The sequence below is a fragment of the Sciurus carolinensis genome, chromosome 6, assembly GCF_902686445.1.
Source record: "Sciurus carolinensis chromosome 6, mSciCar1.2, whole genome shotgun sequence".
In the NCBI taxonomy this organism is placed as follows: Eukaryota; Metazoa; Chordata; class Mammalia; order Rodentia; family Sciuridae; genus Sciurus; species Sciurus carolinensis.
In genome coordinates this window covers 95,066,508-95,084,076 of record NC_062218.1, presented here as the reverse complement: position 1 = coordinate 95,084,076, position 17,569 = coordinate 95,066,508, and the positions used below count along the sequence as shown (strand labels likewise).

At 35.4% G+C, this 17,569-nt stretch overlaps 1 protein-coding gene across 4 annotated transcripts in view; it reads right to left on the bottom strand.

Moving 5' to 3' along the window:
• Positions 1-1,186: 1,186 nt before the first annotated feature.
• Positions 1,187-17,569, bottom strand: part of Camk4 (calcium/calmodulin dependent protein kinase IV) — a 236,362-nt gene continuing 219,979 nt past the window's right edge. For all 4 annotated transcript variants that reach the window (XM_047556207.1, XM_047556208.1, XM_047556206.1 and 1 more), the window contains 3 exons: positions 14,364-14,490; positions 11,704-11,856; positions 1,187-10,647 (listed from right to left, as the gene is read on the bottom strand). In XM_047556207.1, the coding sequence (XP_047412163.1) occupies positions 10,207-10,647; positions 11,704-11,856; positions 14,364-14,490 (721 nt within the window). In that variant the 3' untranslated portion in view covers positions 1,187-10,206. The remainder of the gene's footprint in view (positions 10,648-11,703; positions 11,857-14,363; positions 14,491-17,569) is intronic.

The following is a 17,569-nucleotide window of genomic DNA, read 5'->3' as shown; positions in this document are numbered from 1 at the left end:
AGTTTGAGGCCAGCTTCAGCAACTTAGCAAGGTCCTAAGCATCTTAGTTAGACCCAGTCTCAATAAAAAGGACTGGGAATGTAACTCAGTGGTAAAGCTTCCCTAGGTTCTACCCCCAGTACAAACAAGAGAAAAAAAGAAAAAAACTCATGAAACTGAATGTATAATTTTATCTGAGAGAATGGGAAAACACTCAAAAGAATAATTCAACTTCATATTTCAGATGAAAGAAAAATGTCCATTGTGTCTCTTGAATCACGGTAACATTTCAAATCACAGAATGCAAGGTTTTGGTGGGCTCTTAGATGATTTATTACCATACTGTACATGCAAATTGCTTTACACATTTCCCAGTAGCAATGTATAGGCTTTTGGCATGTTCTGACAGTCTGAATAAACTTACACAAAGTAACATTGGCCCTCACTTAAGTCAGTTTCTATAATTAATCTACTAACATCCACTTTTGCTGCCATCACATTTTTTCTTCAAGTTCCTGGAAAACACACCCAAACCCCCTTGCCAAATGAGCATATTTAATCATTGAACTGGATTTTCCAACCAAAATCTAAGAAGAAGCTATAGTGAGCTCTTGTGTCTACCCCAGGCTTTGGGCAACTGAGAGAGAGCCAATGACTGTTGTGTTCCATCTATACAAAGTAGGAGCTCTGTGATCAGTTACCACCATTTGAAGAATATGGTAGCTCAACCAAAAGCAAATGGGCATGATTTTGATGAGATCTCTACAAACATTCTGTATTTACAGTTATGGCCAGACTTAATGTATGTACCTAAAAACATTGTAATATATCTTTGTATTAAGGAGTCAATAGCACCATTTTGACAAGTTTTAAAAATGAAATGTTCACAACTCCTTTTTCAGTGCTTTTTAAATAGCAGTTGGGAAGGTAGCCCATAATCTTAGCTGTGCACACTAAAACATTTCATACTTTGTCCTCCAAATCCTACAGGCTTTTGCTGTTGGTTAATGCTACTAGTGAAGTTATAGGTTTCCTATATGTGATGGTATTTCATTAATCTAAGCCTCCATGCTGCTATGGAGTAGCTTATAGCCCTTTAGCTTTTGACAACCCAGTAGTACAAACGTAACATCCAGGAAAGATCCAAAAAGACACCCCAGATAAGACACGTCACATAAGCCTGAAAACCTCTTATGAGATGTTTTCCTTTCTCAGTGCCTGCTAACTTAGGTTTTCTGTATGTTAACTTCTTAGTTTTTTTTTTTTTTTTTTCCGTCATTCGGATAATAGTTAATCTTTGTCCTTATGTAGCCATTCACTAATCACATATATTATTAGAGATAAGCAAAGTTGCAAGGCAACCAAAAGTATTCATACTGTAATCTGATTCCAATTGGTATATATTTTTAAAAATAAGTTTCTTGAAGATGAATGTAAAAATACTGCCTGCAATGAGTGATATGAAAAGGAACTTATGAAAATATGTAAATGGGATAAAAGAGATGGATGAAGAAGGAAGTAATTGACAGGACCAGCTTGTTTGAGGAAAGCTGTTCTGATAATTTTTTCATTGTCTGAGAGTTAGCTTTGTACAAATTGCCTTTTGCTGTCTAAACTTTCAGGTAGAATTCTATCTTAAATCTGATGGGAATTGAACTGTCCAGATCAGATAACCTAAAGGGCTGAAATGACGATAGCAGTAACCTTTAGCAAACTTGAGCAAGTAGGTGATTTTCTGGAGTGACAAGAGTTTTTAGAAATTGGAGTTTTGCAAAACTTAGGCAGATAATTGCTTTCACAATTTACTCTGCTTTATCAATGGAGACCTGGCCAATGCAGTTTATGCATTCAGTGGCTGAGTCTTTGCTTTAATGGATGACTTGTAAAAACGTCTTTGATGTGTTGGATGATTTTCTGCTGGGAGGCATTCCAGATGGCAGATGTTCTGAAGAAAGTCTAAACCTGTGTCTGCCTAGAAACAAGAAAGGAGCAAGGAATCTGTCTAATTCAACTTTGCACAAAATCTGAGGCTCTGCTGCAGATTTAGCAACATTGCCCTCTGGATTTCAACCTTTTCCACCTAGTGCTATTTCTTCACCACTTTGCCTTGCTTTTCCCCACTGCCTATGCTCAGGACAATCTTCAGTCAGACATGCCTCCTTTCTTTTTTCCCTGTCTGCAGATATTCTTCTAGTCCTTCAAATCAGTCCATGTTCCCATGAAGCTTTCCTCCATCATTCCTAGCAAAAGAGAGCTTTTCCCTCTTTCCTAGAGGGCTACAACCTGTCCAGATTTAGCACAGACTATCTATATACTTGTCTTTGCTTTTCAACTAAAAGCCACTTTGGAGGGTAGCACTGGGTTTAATTCATTTTTTATTTCTCCATTGCATATAATAGTTTCTCAATGAAAATTTAACTGGGAAAATGGATTCCTAGAATGAGTTACTTCTGAGAATCTTCAACATTAGCAGATCATTTCCTTAAAACATGCTTCAACGTTGGCCTACTATTCCCCTGAACTGTGTTGTTTGATTTCTAGGACAAAAACCAACCAGATATCTTATTTCTAAGATATTTAAGTCCATCAACAACTGCCTTCGAACTCTGATTGCTCAGTAGGAAGTAGGAAGGTAAGAAGGTAGAGAAGTAGAGTTCTAATTTACATTTTGTCATCTTTCCTATACATGTATCAATCATGGAGAACTGGTAGATGATTCATATCTTTTGTTTCTGTGTCCTATACTACTGATTCCTGCAATAGTTTGAAGAAAACAGTATATAATTTAGAGTCATAATATAATTTTAGGTATTCCTAATAGTAAGCCGATAATGGGTTTTCTACTTTAATATCTAAGTTAAATATCTAAGTTAAATACAGATGTTGAAAGTCAAACTGAAACACAAGAGTCATGAATGCCTAAATTTTTCTCAATATCTAGGTTACCTGCTTCCCTTAAGGCAGATATTTTAGAATGAATAATTTCTCTGTGACAGAAATAGATGAAGAAAAGGGCCCTTCTTGGATTTCTAAATATGTAAGAAAAGTAATGGAAAGCATTTACTCAAGACCTTCTCTTTTCAAAGAAATGAAATATAGAATACTCAGAAAAGCATGGAAATTGAAATGTAGCTTTCTTACATAAAAGATTTGACCATTTGCCTATTCCCTGGGCTATTGATGAATAAGTCTTTATCATAGAATATCACATAATAAAGCATATTTTCTAAAAATTATTAATGGAAGTTCAATTGATATAAGTTGCTTTTAGAATATTCTGAGAGATTCAGAATCAAAGAACTCTCATTTCTTAGCTCATTAAGTAACAACTTCAGATTGGCTTAAATGTTCAAATGCTAGTATAGGGAACATATAATTATGTATTAAGGTATTTATATGATTTTTAAATATAAGGATCAAATTTCTAAAACATGCTCAAACCATTAGAAATATTAACTTCCAGTCTCAGCCAACTCAATTCATACTATGAATTTTCTTTTTGGGCATTGATGCCATTTTGAATGAATTCTGTAGAGAAATTTCACTGTCTTGTGTCCATCAGTTGTTGCTGTGAGATTGTCTGTAACATCAAGCAAAACTCACCTAAGTTCTGAAGAAGCAAATGAGAATCAGGATCTTAAACTAAGGGGGATGGGGAACTACAGAGTAAAAGATTCCATTCCTAGAGGCCATCAAAAGCATGGATATTGTGAAAAATCAGAGCTATCCATTTTTTAAAAAATTTTTCTGTAAAGGATCAAATAGCCAAATAAACATTTTAGGCTTTGTGGGTTGTATGGTCATTGTTGAAAATACTCAACTTTTCCCTGATAGTATGAAAACAGCTACAAACACTAGTCTGGATGTGTTGCAATGAAAATGACCTTTGAAAGATTTGCTCTGTGAACCATAGTTTACCTGAAAACTCTTCTTTGGAGATTTAAATTTAATTCCTGGAGGAATTATGTGGAAATTGATTCTTTAAATGTATTTAAGTTTTTATATGTATATCTCAAATATGTAAGCTGTATTTCCATTAATAAAAGAGATAAAAAATGGTTGACATTCAGACATCTAAGCGTATAAACACCAGCCCCTGACTTTTATTAACAATCCCCTTTGCCTATACTCTTAGTTCCCTGGGCACAAGGAGTTAGTTAAACCAGAAGTCAGCTGTTCCCACTAACTGAACTCATAGGGCATTTAAAAAATTTGAGGGAAACAGCAACATCTGTTGGACATGCAGTGAAGAACTATTATGTCATGTTGACCTAATTATTAATAAATGGACATGTTGAACATTTTTTTGGCTTACAGATAACTATGAAAATAATACTGAGATTAATGGTGCCATGAAGAGAAAAAAAAATCATGAATATGCTATTTATAATCCATTCCATGGTATATGAACTATATTGTGGGCATGTGTTGAGGCCATTATGAGATGGTAGTTTTCAATTTATGGTCATACTTATTGTATACTTTACAAAACAGATGAACTATTATCCATGTATCAAGGAAAGAACAAAGAAAGGGCAAACCTAGTAAATTTTTATCATTTACAACTAATTGTTAGACTTAGGAGACAGCTTAAGGAAAACAATAGTTTTCAAAAAAAAAAATCTAATGTAAAGTCTATTGTATTTGAGTAGCTTGAAATAATCTTTTAAATGGAAAGTAAGGATTATTGTCTGACCAGAGATTAAATATCTGTCATTATTAACACAATGAATCACAGCAAAGATCAGATTAGACACAAATATTCCATATCTATGGATTTTCCAGGTCAATCTTCAAAATACACTGAAAATAACTATTTAGAGGGACAATGGGATTTTTAAGTCTTAGCCTTTTTGTTTCGAGTTTCAAACTGACTTCTGGGCCAACAAGGACCCCATGTTTTTCCAGCTAGTCTGGGATGCTTCTGCCAGGGCTTTAGAGGGTCTCACAGCCCTAGACAATGAGCCTGTTGGCCATAGGGACGAAATAAAACATTGATTTGGGTTTGGGGTAGCAAATTAAGACGGGTAAAGAGTCAATGACTGGTGGAATCATGTGCCATTATTGGTCAATGGTAATGTACTAATATTCAAACAAACCATCAAGTTTTCAATGAGAACATGGGAAGTGGCTTTCTCCCACTTGACTAATTTGGGCTCAACCAAGAGGGCTGCTTTGAATCTTCTCTGGAGAAGCATCTAATTCTCGCAAGCTTGTTAGTCTGATTTTCTGGCTTCTTTCTTGCTCTAAGTGCACCTCTGGGCCAGATGATAGGGAACAGACTGAATCGTGAAGGAGGCTAAAATTGTGTAATCAGACTGACTAGAGTATATCACAGATGAAAAATTTAATTTTAACCAGACATACATTAATCAAATTTGTTATTGCGCCCCAAGATAAATTTAAAAATGATTGGAATGAACTATTATATGAACTCAGATAATATGCACAAAAAATAGCATAATAATAAAAAATCTTGCCCTTAAAAATTCAAAACTTCAGGAAGGAGTTATATTGAACTTGGTAACAATGTGGTTGTCTCTTCTCTCTTTTTTTCTGTTTGTCAAGGGACTGAAAACTCACCCTGAATGTGTCAGGGGAATAAAAGGACTTAGAAATTTTTATAGAAAATTTTTGGGTACACTTCTATTTATCAAATTGTTATGAATATTATAATACCACTGTTGAAATTACATGTGCATGTTTTTTTCAAAAACATTGCAGATACACAGAGTCAAAACATTAAGCAGTGTTTAACTGATAAATGCTCAAATTTAGCAATGACCCTGAACAGGAGCATTTCACTGCTGATCATTAAGGAAATTGGAATATGACCTAATAGGCAGTAATTACAAGGGTATTACAAATCCTATTACATAAATAAATGTCTGGAGACTTTACATCATCTCAAGTAGACCTAGATAACCAGACTGAATACTCTGCAGTGACAAATAAATTACATAATGGCGTCGTAATTATGTAATTGTCTCTGCTCTGTATATTGGTCAATTATATATTGGGTCCACCTTCATCAAGAAAAACCTAGTGTTAATTCACTTTGTTGACCTCTTTTTAACTTTTTTTTTTTTTGAATTGACTTTGCAAGAACAACCCTAAAACAGAATAAATGGTTTACTAATTTTATCCTTTGCCTTTTCTGGCATTTACTTTTCTTTTTTCCAATTTGAAATGCAACCAGCTGCTTCTGTGCAATAAAAACTAGATTATGAAACAAAACAGCCCTCTTTAAATTTTCAGCCTGTAGGCAACCCACGATCAGTCACCTTGCATGTGAAACTGGAAATAGGCATTGCTAAACATTCTAAATTACAAAATATGTTTAAAATACTGTGTAATTGAGGTCACAGTAAAAGGCAAATTTCATTTCTTTTAAGTCTGCCACTAAAAATATAGAACCTTGATGGTTATTCTAAAATCAGTGTTTAAAAAATTTCTAAGTCTTTTTAAAAATTCATGTGTAATGGCAGTGTTGATTAAACCCTTCTCAGGAAATCTAAAAATGGGAGCCAATAGTCATTTCAGGGTAACTGACGTGCTATCACCTTCCTCATACGGGCTTCACCATGCTAATTTGTATGTTTTAGTAGATTTCTAGAAAGACATAGTACCTGTGACACAAGAATGGTGTCGTGGTGCAGAATTACCAATTGGATTCTGTGTGTAGTCCTTTCTCAATGGGGACACATGGTGGACCCACAGTAGACATTGGGAAGCAGGAATACTATTGGCTTAATGGAAGTACTCAAGAGACTCTAGTCTATAGTTAGGATTTCAGGGCCCCAAAGAAGAATCAAGAGGAACTGTGGCCAAGAGATCACCTGGCAATGCCCAAGAAAGTGGTGTTCTTTTAAGTCATGCTGGGAAACATTTCACCAAGGCAAATGAATGGGCAGGAATAGCCAATAGCTTTTTACTTGTTACAGTCTGTGACATTCCTGAAATATTTTCTTGTAGGTCTCTCTCCAATTCATGAATGTGGAAAACTGAGGCAGCTCAGAAATAAGCATAAAAGTTCAAATGTCACTTTGCTTAAAATAAAAAGTACTCTCGACCAGTGCTGTCTAATGCAATAGCCACAAACTACATATTGGTTTTGACTGATGATATACTAAAGGTATAATACACACTCCTGATTTTGAGAACTTAGTATAAAAATAAGCATTCCAAAATATCTCATAATTTTTTATCTTGAGTGTATATTTGATGTACAATTTTGATATATTGGATTAAAAGATATTATAATTAATTTCATCTTATTTTTTAAAATGTTACTAATAGAAAATTTAAAATTACATATGTGGCTTGCTCTATGTTTATATCAGACAGCACTTGTTCTATACAGTAAATGCTACAACCATCGTATTCTAATTTCTACTCTGTGTGTCCATGGGACAAATGTTTCCTTAATAGTTTGAAAGAAACCACTGGGATTACCACACTTTTAAATGGGGGAAATAGTTCAGTGTTGACTCTTACGGTAAAAGAATCTAGTTTATACAATGCATTTGAACTTCTCAAAATAGAAACCAATACTGCAATGTGAAAATTGTCATCTCTAAAATGCAAAATGTAATTTTTCTTCACTGAAATTTTAAAAATTATTTTGCTTTGAGACTACATTGTCAGAAATAACCTTGATTTTTTTCAAATTATGTCTCTATTTTCCTACTGTTATTTAGCTAAATCATCCTTGTGATAGACAATGTATCCCATTTTAACAAGCAATGTTCTTTCAAAAATAACATGATTATACTAGCTTAAATTTTATTTCTTTGAAATCTGAATAATGACTGAAATGACCATTTCTGTGAAAGACTGACTTGTTTCCTCTGAAATGACTCCATTAGTCACTATACCGACATGTTAACATATAGAGTAAAAATCTGAACTCTTCATCAGTATTTTAGAAGGTGCAGTTTTCAGATTAAAAAAGAGGGAATTATCTTCATGCTCTTGAGTACTCACCAAGGAAGGTCATGTACAATCATTTAAATTGTTAAATTAATTCGGAAACACACTGTGGCTCTAGCAGTAGTGATGCTGTTCTCATAATCCACAGAGCCAACCAAAATGCAGTCAGCCCAAGTGTTGGAATGATATGATACCTGCCTTGCAACAGTTTGCGTGGGCTGGGAGGGATGATGTGATCTGATCTTCCAACTAATTGGTGTTCTTTAATGGAACTCCATTTTCCTCTCCTCTTTCCTCTTCTGATGTATGGAGCACTTTACACACACACACACACACACACACACACACACACACACACACGGGGAAAATTTCACCTGGAAATTTAGGAAATTGCTCTTCTTAAGTGGAAGTCTTAATACTTAATGAAGAAGGCATTCTTGAAAGTTAAAAAGTGAGCCCTTTATAATAGCCAAAATTTGAATTCTAAGAGGGAATAATTAAAAGATGAAGGAAGGAAAGAGGGAAGGGGAGGACAAGTACTATTAATAAAAAACGAAAATGATCATCTGAACTCAATTATGTGCTTCTTCAGTGTTTTCCTCTATGGCAGTGACCTACCAGATCCCTGAACTTTGGAATACCAGAAGCCCTACCTTATTTCCTTGTCCTGAGTATAGTTGAACATTTCTTGGAATGCAAAATGTATACTGAGATCCAATAGCCTTCAGAAGCCAGAAACTTCATTTTTCAATGTAATAGGTTTGAGGAAGAGCCAAAAGAATTTAAGATCTCTTTATTTTATGAGGATTTATATGTGCTGGTCATTTTTATTGTTTTCATTTTGGACTTGGAAAATAATTCTTTTTAAAATTAGGAAAATTATCACAAATGTATTAGATTACATTGTGTAATATTTTTATAAAATATTAATTTCAACTCAAACTAGAAATAAATGTGAGGTTCTTGGACTCAGTGTAATTTCTTTAAGGGAAAAATGGTCCTAGTACGAAAGTCAGAGAAAAATATTCTGGAGAAACAAATAATAAAATATTAGATTTTAATTTCTCAAGAGTATGATTTGAAGTCAGTGTTTTCTTCATTTTTGTTTACTTTTTAAGGGAAAATTAAATGTACTAAATTTAACATGAAAAATGTGAAAACTGCATTCCAAAATGTGGGCACTTTCATTCCAAGTGTGAGAAAAAGATATCCTATATTTTACAAGTATCTTTAAGTTTATAAAGAATATATCCAGTTATCATCAAGTGGAGGGGAGAGTTTTGTACACAATAATTGTCTTTTTCTAGTAAAGTCAATAATGAATTATCTACTCTATTCAGACATTTTGGCACCAATATGTGGAATAGTTTTTTCTAAATATTTGAAACTTAGAAATTATAGATTTATCCATAAAAATGTTCCTATCTATAAGGTTTTATAAATTCATGAATTAATACATTTTATTTGAAAAGTGAATAGGAATTAATTCTACATTATTCCTTTCCTTCCCTGAATTTCCTTATTCTTCCTTAATTTTGTCCAACTGAAGAGCCTCTTATTGGACAGTAGGTGAAGGAAAGAATGAAACACATCATGTGTGTGTAAAATGCTTTTTCCAGGATTGTAAAATGGCAGAATTTAAGAGAGAACATTTTGATTATTATTGATATGGTATATATAAATTAGAGGACATTCTCCACATAAGCCTCAGGGGCATATGAATCCATGGCCCTTATAAGTATGCTTCAATTTCTTACCAGTGTAAATGGAATTTTTTGCACATTCTGTGTAACTATCACCTATATATATCCATCCCCTTGTAAACAGTTTTGAATACATTAATGGTGTAAAGTAAATATTGGGAAGGTCATGGAAACATTTTATAGCATTACCTAGTAATATCTGAGAAGCAGTTCAAAGGAATTACTGCCTTGTGAAGAAATCCAAAGGATGTAGGATGGCTAGGTTTTCAAAGGAAAATTAATTTGCTACTATTCACTTAAAATGTCTGTCACTGGTTGCTGAAAATGGTTGTTTTTAAGGGTTGTGTTTACTTGCAATTTCAAATATAACTCATCAGTATTAGGTATCCATTACATGCCATAGAAAACACTATTATGTTCATAAAGCAGTCACATGCATTGAAGTTAGGATTACCAACTTGTATATATGTATTTTTTTTGCACCTCAAAAACAGAATCACTATAGTGCATAACATGCTTCCACACCTTCCTTGTTGAAGGACAAAGCACATATAATGCCAGAGTTTGACTTCCAGATCTGAAGGAAGCCAACTTAGTACTCTGGCAAGATCACATCTTGCTGTGGAACTCCAAGTCCCACAGTGGGGTTTTCCTGCCCTTCTCTGGGGTCTGCTGCTTCCTCCACAGTCTTCAGCTTCTCCTCCACTGGGCTCTCCTCCATTTCTGGGTCAGCAATCTTTATTTCATCTTCCAGTGCATTGGGCACCATCATGGGGACTTCCTTAGCATTTATATCTGCATCTTTCACCTCCTCTAAGGACTGCACCTTCATCAGCTCAGCCTCTGCACCCTCAGTTGCCACTTGGGGCCCATCTCCTTGGGTATTCTCTCCTTCTGGAATAGCTTTGATGTTCTCGCCGCTGTCTTGGATTGGAGAAGGTTCTTGGCTAGCCTTCTGGCTCTCCTGGATGTTGCCATGGCTGCTGCTGGCACTTCCCAACCGTGAAGAAGCCACCACAGCCTTCACGGCTGCCTGGTTGGAGACAGAAAAGTATCAAATGTTACCTCCACTTATAATCCCCAATCAGAGCTAAACACATATTTGTTTTTAAGGAGTATATTTTATAAGTTAGTGTTCAGTCTTTCAAAGTATGTTTTTCTCAGACCATTGGATGAAAACTTGTTTGGAGAATGAACAGCAAAATCTCTTTAATCCCAAATTAGAGTATTTAATAATTTGGATAACTGATGATTAATATAAAATTTTAGATTGTTTTCCAAAGTATTTGTTTACTGGAACAAGTAGATTCATGGATTTAAAAGAGTTCTATGGTCAAATTAGTTTGTAAAATTCTGAGTTAAGTCAACATTATTTAATCCAGGGTATTTTAAATTAATTTGTCCATGGAACCCTTCAGTTTATTTAATCTGTATGAGCCAGTAAAGAATGGCTGAACAGGACTCTAAGTTTGACCCTTAGTTTTGAGATCGCCTTATATAGCTAGTCCTAAATACCATTGTGTTATAGAAAAGTACCTAATCTCTGTTTCGTAAGTATTCTATAGAAAATAGACACATTTTGGTGAATAATTTATAATTTCAATCATGTTAATGTTTGTCAAGTATACTTACTTATATTATGCCATATAGTTTCAAAAATTATTTTCCAATTTTCACATAATCAGGAAGCAAACAACTTCCTGAATAAATATCACTTTAAAATTAAAGTTTATCCTTAATTAGATGAGAAGCAGCAGTAATACATTTGGTGACAAATCTCAGTGTACCTTTCCCCTACTATTAATGATCAACTTATGAGAGGATAACAAAACTGAAAGTGGCTATGTCAGCATTGTTAGGATTTCTAAGCTGGATTTTTCCCCCTGGTGCCATTGGAAATGATTAATAGAGAACATAATCTCTTTTTTAAATAATTTATTGTGTTTTTATACCTTTATTTAATTAATTTATTTATTTTATGTAGTGCTGAGGATCAAACCCAGTGCCTCACATGCGCTAGGCAAGCACTATTATCTGCAGGTCCAATAATCTCTTTTTTTTAAACAAAAGAAAACACATGTCATTTTACCTTAAGCTTGCGCCGAGCATTGAACTCCTGGAGCTTCTTCTGAGCAGTATCCATGTGTACAAAGTTGGCTGCTTTACCTGTGACCCACGGGTGCTGGAGAGCTTGAAAGGTAGTCAGCCGTTTCTTCGGATCCAAAACAATTAATTTTCTGACCTGAAATGGTAAAGAAACATAGACTTAGGGAAACTTTTACAGTGACCTAGATGCCCCCAGCTTGTGAACGTCTAGATCTTGTTTTATTTTCCCAGCAGTAGCACTAATTATACATTTTTAAAAAGTGTATAAAAGCCCTCAGGGGACACTGTGGGCAGGGACTACTTCAGGTAGCAGTAGATGATATTGGGACCCCACTGAGACCTGAGACCCCAAATGGCAGACTGCTTTCGAGCAGAGGTCAAAGAAACAGGTCCTGTCTTGCCTCTGATTCTTTGAAGGTAAAACCAGCATCTGAATCATTCTAAGCTGTACTTCACAATCACCTAGAATTCAGAACTTAAAATACTTCTCCATGGCAACAGAATCATTCATGCATCATCATTCTTTCCATGGGGATTAAATGGCAAACAAAAGGGATAATATTCTAGCCCCTAAGGAGTACTATTTTATGATTCTCCTGGGATGTGTAGTTCTTTAATCTCTGGAGGGTGCGCCAGCCCTGAGATAGAGTAAAAGTCATTTTAGAATCAAAAAGTCACTGGCTTGGGGGTGTGATTGGCCTAAAGGACTAAATCCAACCAAAGGCAACCTGTTCTGGAAGCTCTGTTTCTGCTTCTCAGGATGAGCAGGCAAAAAATTGCCAAGGAAACCAACAAATAAAATAATTTCCAACCTTGGGCTCAGAAGGGGTGATCTGATGTGACAGCTAGTCTTTTTGGAGTCAAGTCAGGAGATGTGTGAAAGTCCTGGTTATGTAACTATTTGTGAGACCTAGACATAGACACAAAATGGGTGCCTATGGACACTCCCCTAGGCCCCCCTTTTTTACATGATTAGATCTGATTTATACCTTAATTCCCTTGTAACTGCATTATTACATGTATATAAATATTTTTTAAAAACTTGATCTTTTTAATAACCTTAGAATTAAGGTTACTTTAGAATTACTAGCTCCAGTTCTCAAGTGAGGGATTGACGGAAACTCAGATTCAGTACTTGCCTAAGGTTAGGCAATTTCTAATTGGTAGAGCTTGTATTTAAACTGAGGTCTGCATTATGTCAGCTCTTTTCTTGCATCTATCATAATGTCTCCAAGGGAGTCAATCTCTCTGGACTTTGGCCTGGTAAAAAATGAGGGGTTTTGGATGATTTAACATATGAGGTCTTTTCAAATGCTAATAACCCAAGAAGTGAACCCAGGCTAACAAAGTCAAGCAGCAAGTGAAATAAGGAATAGATAGTATCTGGTTTGCCTTTCAATCTTTTCTGTAACATTTGTGAAGGAATATGTATTTGGGTTGGAGACACTGGATTGTATAGGGCAGAAACTTCCACATCCTATGTGGAGTGTTTTTGAGAAGGACCCAAGAAGAGGCAAGGAGACCAGAGAGGAGGTTGTGGTAGTGATCCAGGTCAGACAGGATGGTGGATTAGATTTGGATCGTGGTAGAAGAGGTGAAGAAAAGTGATGGATATAAGAGATGTTTGGAGTGCAGTGCCACATGCCACACATAGTACCCCTCTTTCTAACCATGTAGGAAAAGTCATGGGCCCTAAGTATCTGTTCCATAAAATAACATGAAGCAAAAGGAAGAAATGTCTGATGGAGGAAAAGTTCTGGAACAGGGTTCTGGAAACTGTAATCGGTCATAATAATGTCCTCCTGCTGGCAAGATGTATGATCTTTGGCTATCACTTCAATTTTCTGATCTTTAGTACACTCTTCTTTAAAATGAGGGAAGGATTAGATGACTCCCAAGATCCCTCTCAAGCCCCTATGATTCAAAAGTCAGCTTTTGGTTACTTTGGTATAGTTTTTCCCTAGATCATTGATGGTAAATGTTTTAACTACATGTTAGTATCATCTTTTTAGAAGAGGAGGACCCCTCCCAAGAAGGTATTTCCTGAATACAAATGAGCTTCTATATTAGCTTATGTGAGAAGCAGTGTAAAACAAACAAAATACATTATTAGTACTTTCTGATCTTATGTCAATGATGCATAAACTGTGTTATCCTGAATGAAATTTCAAGAAGCGACATTATTTCATTTGAAGAATATCTAAATCTAAGTAAAAACAAGCCATGTTAAAACAGAATTTTGTGTAAATTAGGTTTGGATTCACTTAGCACAGCTTTAGTCATAAGTAAGTCTCTTCATTTGCCAGGTAGTAGCAACTCATTAATTAATACAATAATAATTGTAGTTCGTGATAATTTAGCTATTGATGAGTCAAAACATATCTACTTTTCATTATATGTAAGAAAAATGCATTAATGCCTCTGTTATCTAGAGATAGGTAGAGGTTTTGAAATCAGAGAGAGCAAAAAAGGGACTGTAAAAAAAGGATTCATATCAGGGCATATGTTATACATGTTACCTTTGAAAAGAATGGGGGAAATTAACCTCAATTTATTAATCCGATCATAATCTTTAAAATGTCCATTAATTAGTTAAACATGACTTTATTCCATTCCACTTCATTTTGTTTTGGTCATACTTACCAAGTCCTTGGCATTTAGAGATACTTCATCCCACCAGGGGGAGATAAAGTAATATTCGCAATTCAGAATTCTCCTGAACATGAACTGATCACCTCTTTCATCATAGAATGGTTCAAATCCACAAAGTCTAGAGGGGAAAAAAATACAGGAAATAAAATATCTTTCAAAGACTAAGTATATTTCATCAGATTTCTACAGAAATTCAAGACCTCCTTTTTCAATAGAAACAATACATAATAGCAATAAAAGCAAGTCTACTCAGCACAAGTATATAATTGCCTTGTTACAATTCATTATCAATAGTGTAAAGACACAGTCACATCTCAAGGAGTAAGAACAGTGAGTAGGATTTCTGCAAAAAGATATAATAATTATCACGATGACATAAAAAGAACAGCAATAACAATAGCATCCATTATTATAAGCACCATGCTAAAGATTTTCCATGAAGTTTTTCCTGATAATTAAGACAGGTTGATTAGAGTTCCCATTTAGTATAAAATGGAAGAGTTAGAATTTTGAGAGTAAAGAGGTTAAAAAATGGAAATGAGTCTTATTTATTTTTATTCATCTCTATTCACTGAATTCCTCCATAGGAACGAATAAAGTGTGACCAGGCACAGTGGCTTGTGTCTGTAATTTCAGTGATTTAGGAGCCTGAAGCAGAAGGACCACAAGTTCAAGGTCAGCCTAGGTAACTTAGTGAGATCCTGTTTCAAAATTAAAAAAAAAAAAAAAAAAATAGTGAAGGGCTGGGGATGTAGCTCAAAGGTAGAGCACCCCTCGTGGGTTCAATTCCCAGTGTTGGAAGAGAGTCTCAATTCAGTGACCAGATGCAGTCAACAGAGACAGCCTCGATTCACCTCATCCTTGTATGTGACCCTCTCTCTTTTGTATATCTTAAAGATATTCTACCTATATTCATCTTCACTTTCCACTACAGGGTCAGCATAAAAATGAATGAGAAAAGTGGAACATAAAGGAAGAGAGGAACATTTCTGGCATCCTAAAGAGAGAGTGAGAGGAAAAGCAAGGTGCCAAGTCTCCACTGCCTAGAGACAGGTGGAGGTTCTGAAATCACTAGGACAAAAGGGGAACTGTTAACATGGGACCATGTGCTGCATATGTTGCTTTTGAAAAGATTGGGGGTAAAATAATGAATACGTTAGAAGGTGTCTGCTCAAATTCTTCCTTTCAAGTTGGCTAGGTTGGTGCAGAGCATGAAAAATTCATGTGCATCCTAAAATGGTGGGCTTCTATGGAGAAGTATTTTCTTGTGTTCTTTTACTCATGGAATATTTCATTGGGAGAGTCTTTGTTTCCTCCAAATATCCTAGAGTCAGCCACATTCTCCTCCTCCCTTCTGCTTCAGGCTGCTCCTGACCTACCTATGGAAGGAAAGCATAAAGACAGAAGGGAGTGCTTATCCAATTTCTGGACAAGGGGAAAGTCTGTCCCTGCTTGGCCCTCCAAGCCCTCTACAATGCTAGAAAAGTGAAGCCTATTGCTGGTTAATCATGGAGAAATTAATGAGTTTTCTACACTCAGTTTAGGAAGCTCCTTGCACTTCCCCTTCCCAAAATCTGAGAACACAAGTGATAAGCTACAGTGTTTGAATACTTTTTCTTTCAATCATGCCATACAGTAGCAAACACACACACACAGTGCACAAACCTTTCAGAACTGGTAATGCTTTAATTCCAACAATGACAGTTGAAGGGGATGCTGGGAGGATATAGGCTTGTGGTGGTTATCAGGGAAGCCCCAGGTCTTTGGGAAAAACCGTAGTGTTAAAGCTGAAGGAGAGGGTTCGAACTTCAAATGCTATGTGATTCTGATCTCACTGCTGTAGCAAAGGCCCAGTCCTGCAGCTTTAAAATGAGACCAGAATTCCTGGGAGAAACAACAGAATGGCCTTTGTATCCTACCTAACATCATCTTTAGAAATGGACCATGGCACAAAATGAACTGGTGGTGAAAAGCTAGAGCTTTTAAGGAGAGAGTAAAGTGTTAAAATGTACTAGTCATAGATGAGGGGCAAGAGGAACAGAGGTCTTTACATCTATAGTAAGAATCGAACTTCTATTCATGGCTTTATTAAAAAATAAGCACCAGAATTTATGTACATGCAGATAAGTAGATGTAAAACAGATACCTCAACATTTGGGAGATGAAGAAAGGATTTAACTGATGCTCATAATGTAGCTTTGTTATAACATTTACTTTCCCAGGAAGTATCAGCAAAAAGTCATCAGCTCTAATTTTTCCTTTGGTAACTTCTGTACTTTGCTCCTCTCTGATCCTAGGTCACTTGATGCAATGGTTCAGGTGTCTAGAGGTCATAATCTCATGCCATCAATAGGCCACTGAGTACAGGAGAAAACGTGCCAATGAACCCTGCCAGGTGGATTTCATCAATTATTAATGAGCTACAGATTAAGCAAGAGTTCCCCGGGTTTATGGGATGACAGAAATCAGTGTGCAACTAAAGGCTATTAGTTGTAGGCAGCACTGCTGTGTTCATTTTTGGGGCTACTACTTTTACTTTCAATAAATACCTGTTAATTAATGACCTTAGTGTATAAAGATAGAATAAATATAAAAAATTGTATAATTTGGCAATGGACTAAGGGAAAGGAATTTGAGAGGAAATGTTATCTTCAAGGTTATAATAAAATGTTTCTCAAATGACTGCATTTTTCTCTTTTATGTTCCTATGTCAGTGACCAATTCCATGAGGTTTTCTATATTTTCATTTTTCTGAGTGCATTTAACTTAATTTCCTCCTTCCATCTCTCTAAGTTCTCTTATACCATCAATGCTTCAAACCTTCCTAGTACATGAATTGTTATTAGGTACATTTACACTTCAGGGGCAAACCTGAATCCTTATTTGTATGGTTTGGTTTCAAACTTAATGTGAAATACAAACATGTACCATAAAGTATGATATACTTTCTACATAATTCAGGGGTGATATTCTTTCTCTGGTATGAAAGAAATTTCAAATACTAGTAGAAGGAATTCGACAATGTGGCCAGGTACTTATCTTAATGAGTTAAGCATTTAGCATGGCAAACAGAAGGAAAAACAGTTTCTACCTCTCAAAATTCTTCTTAAGCCTTAACACAATTTAAAAACACAGGAAATTAAACACTGAAAATATCTTTGAAATTATGTATTAGTAGATGCTATTTTATGGATGGA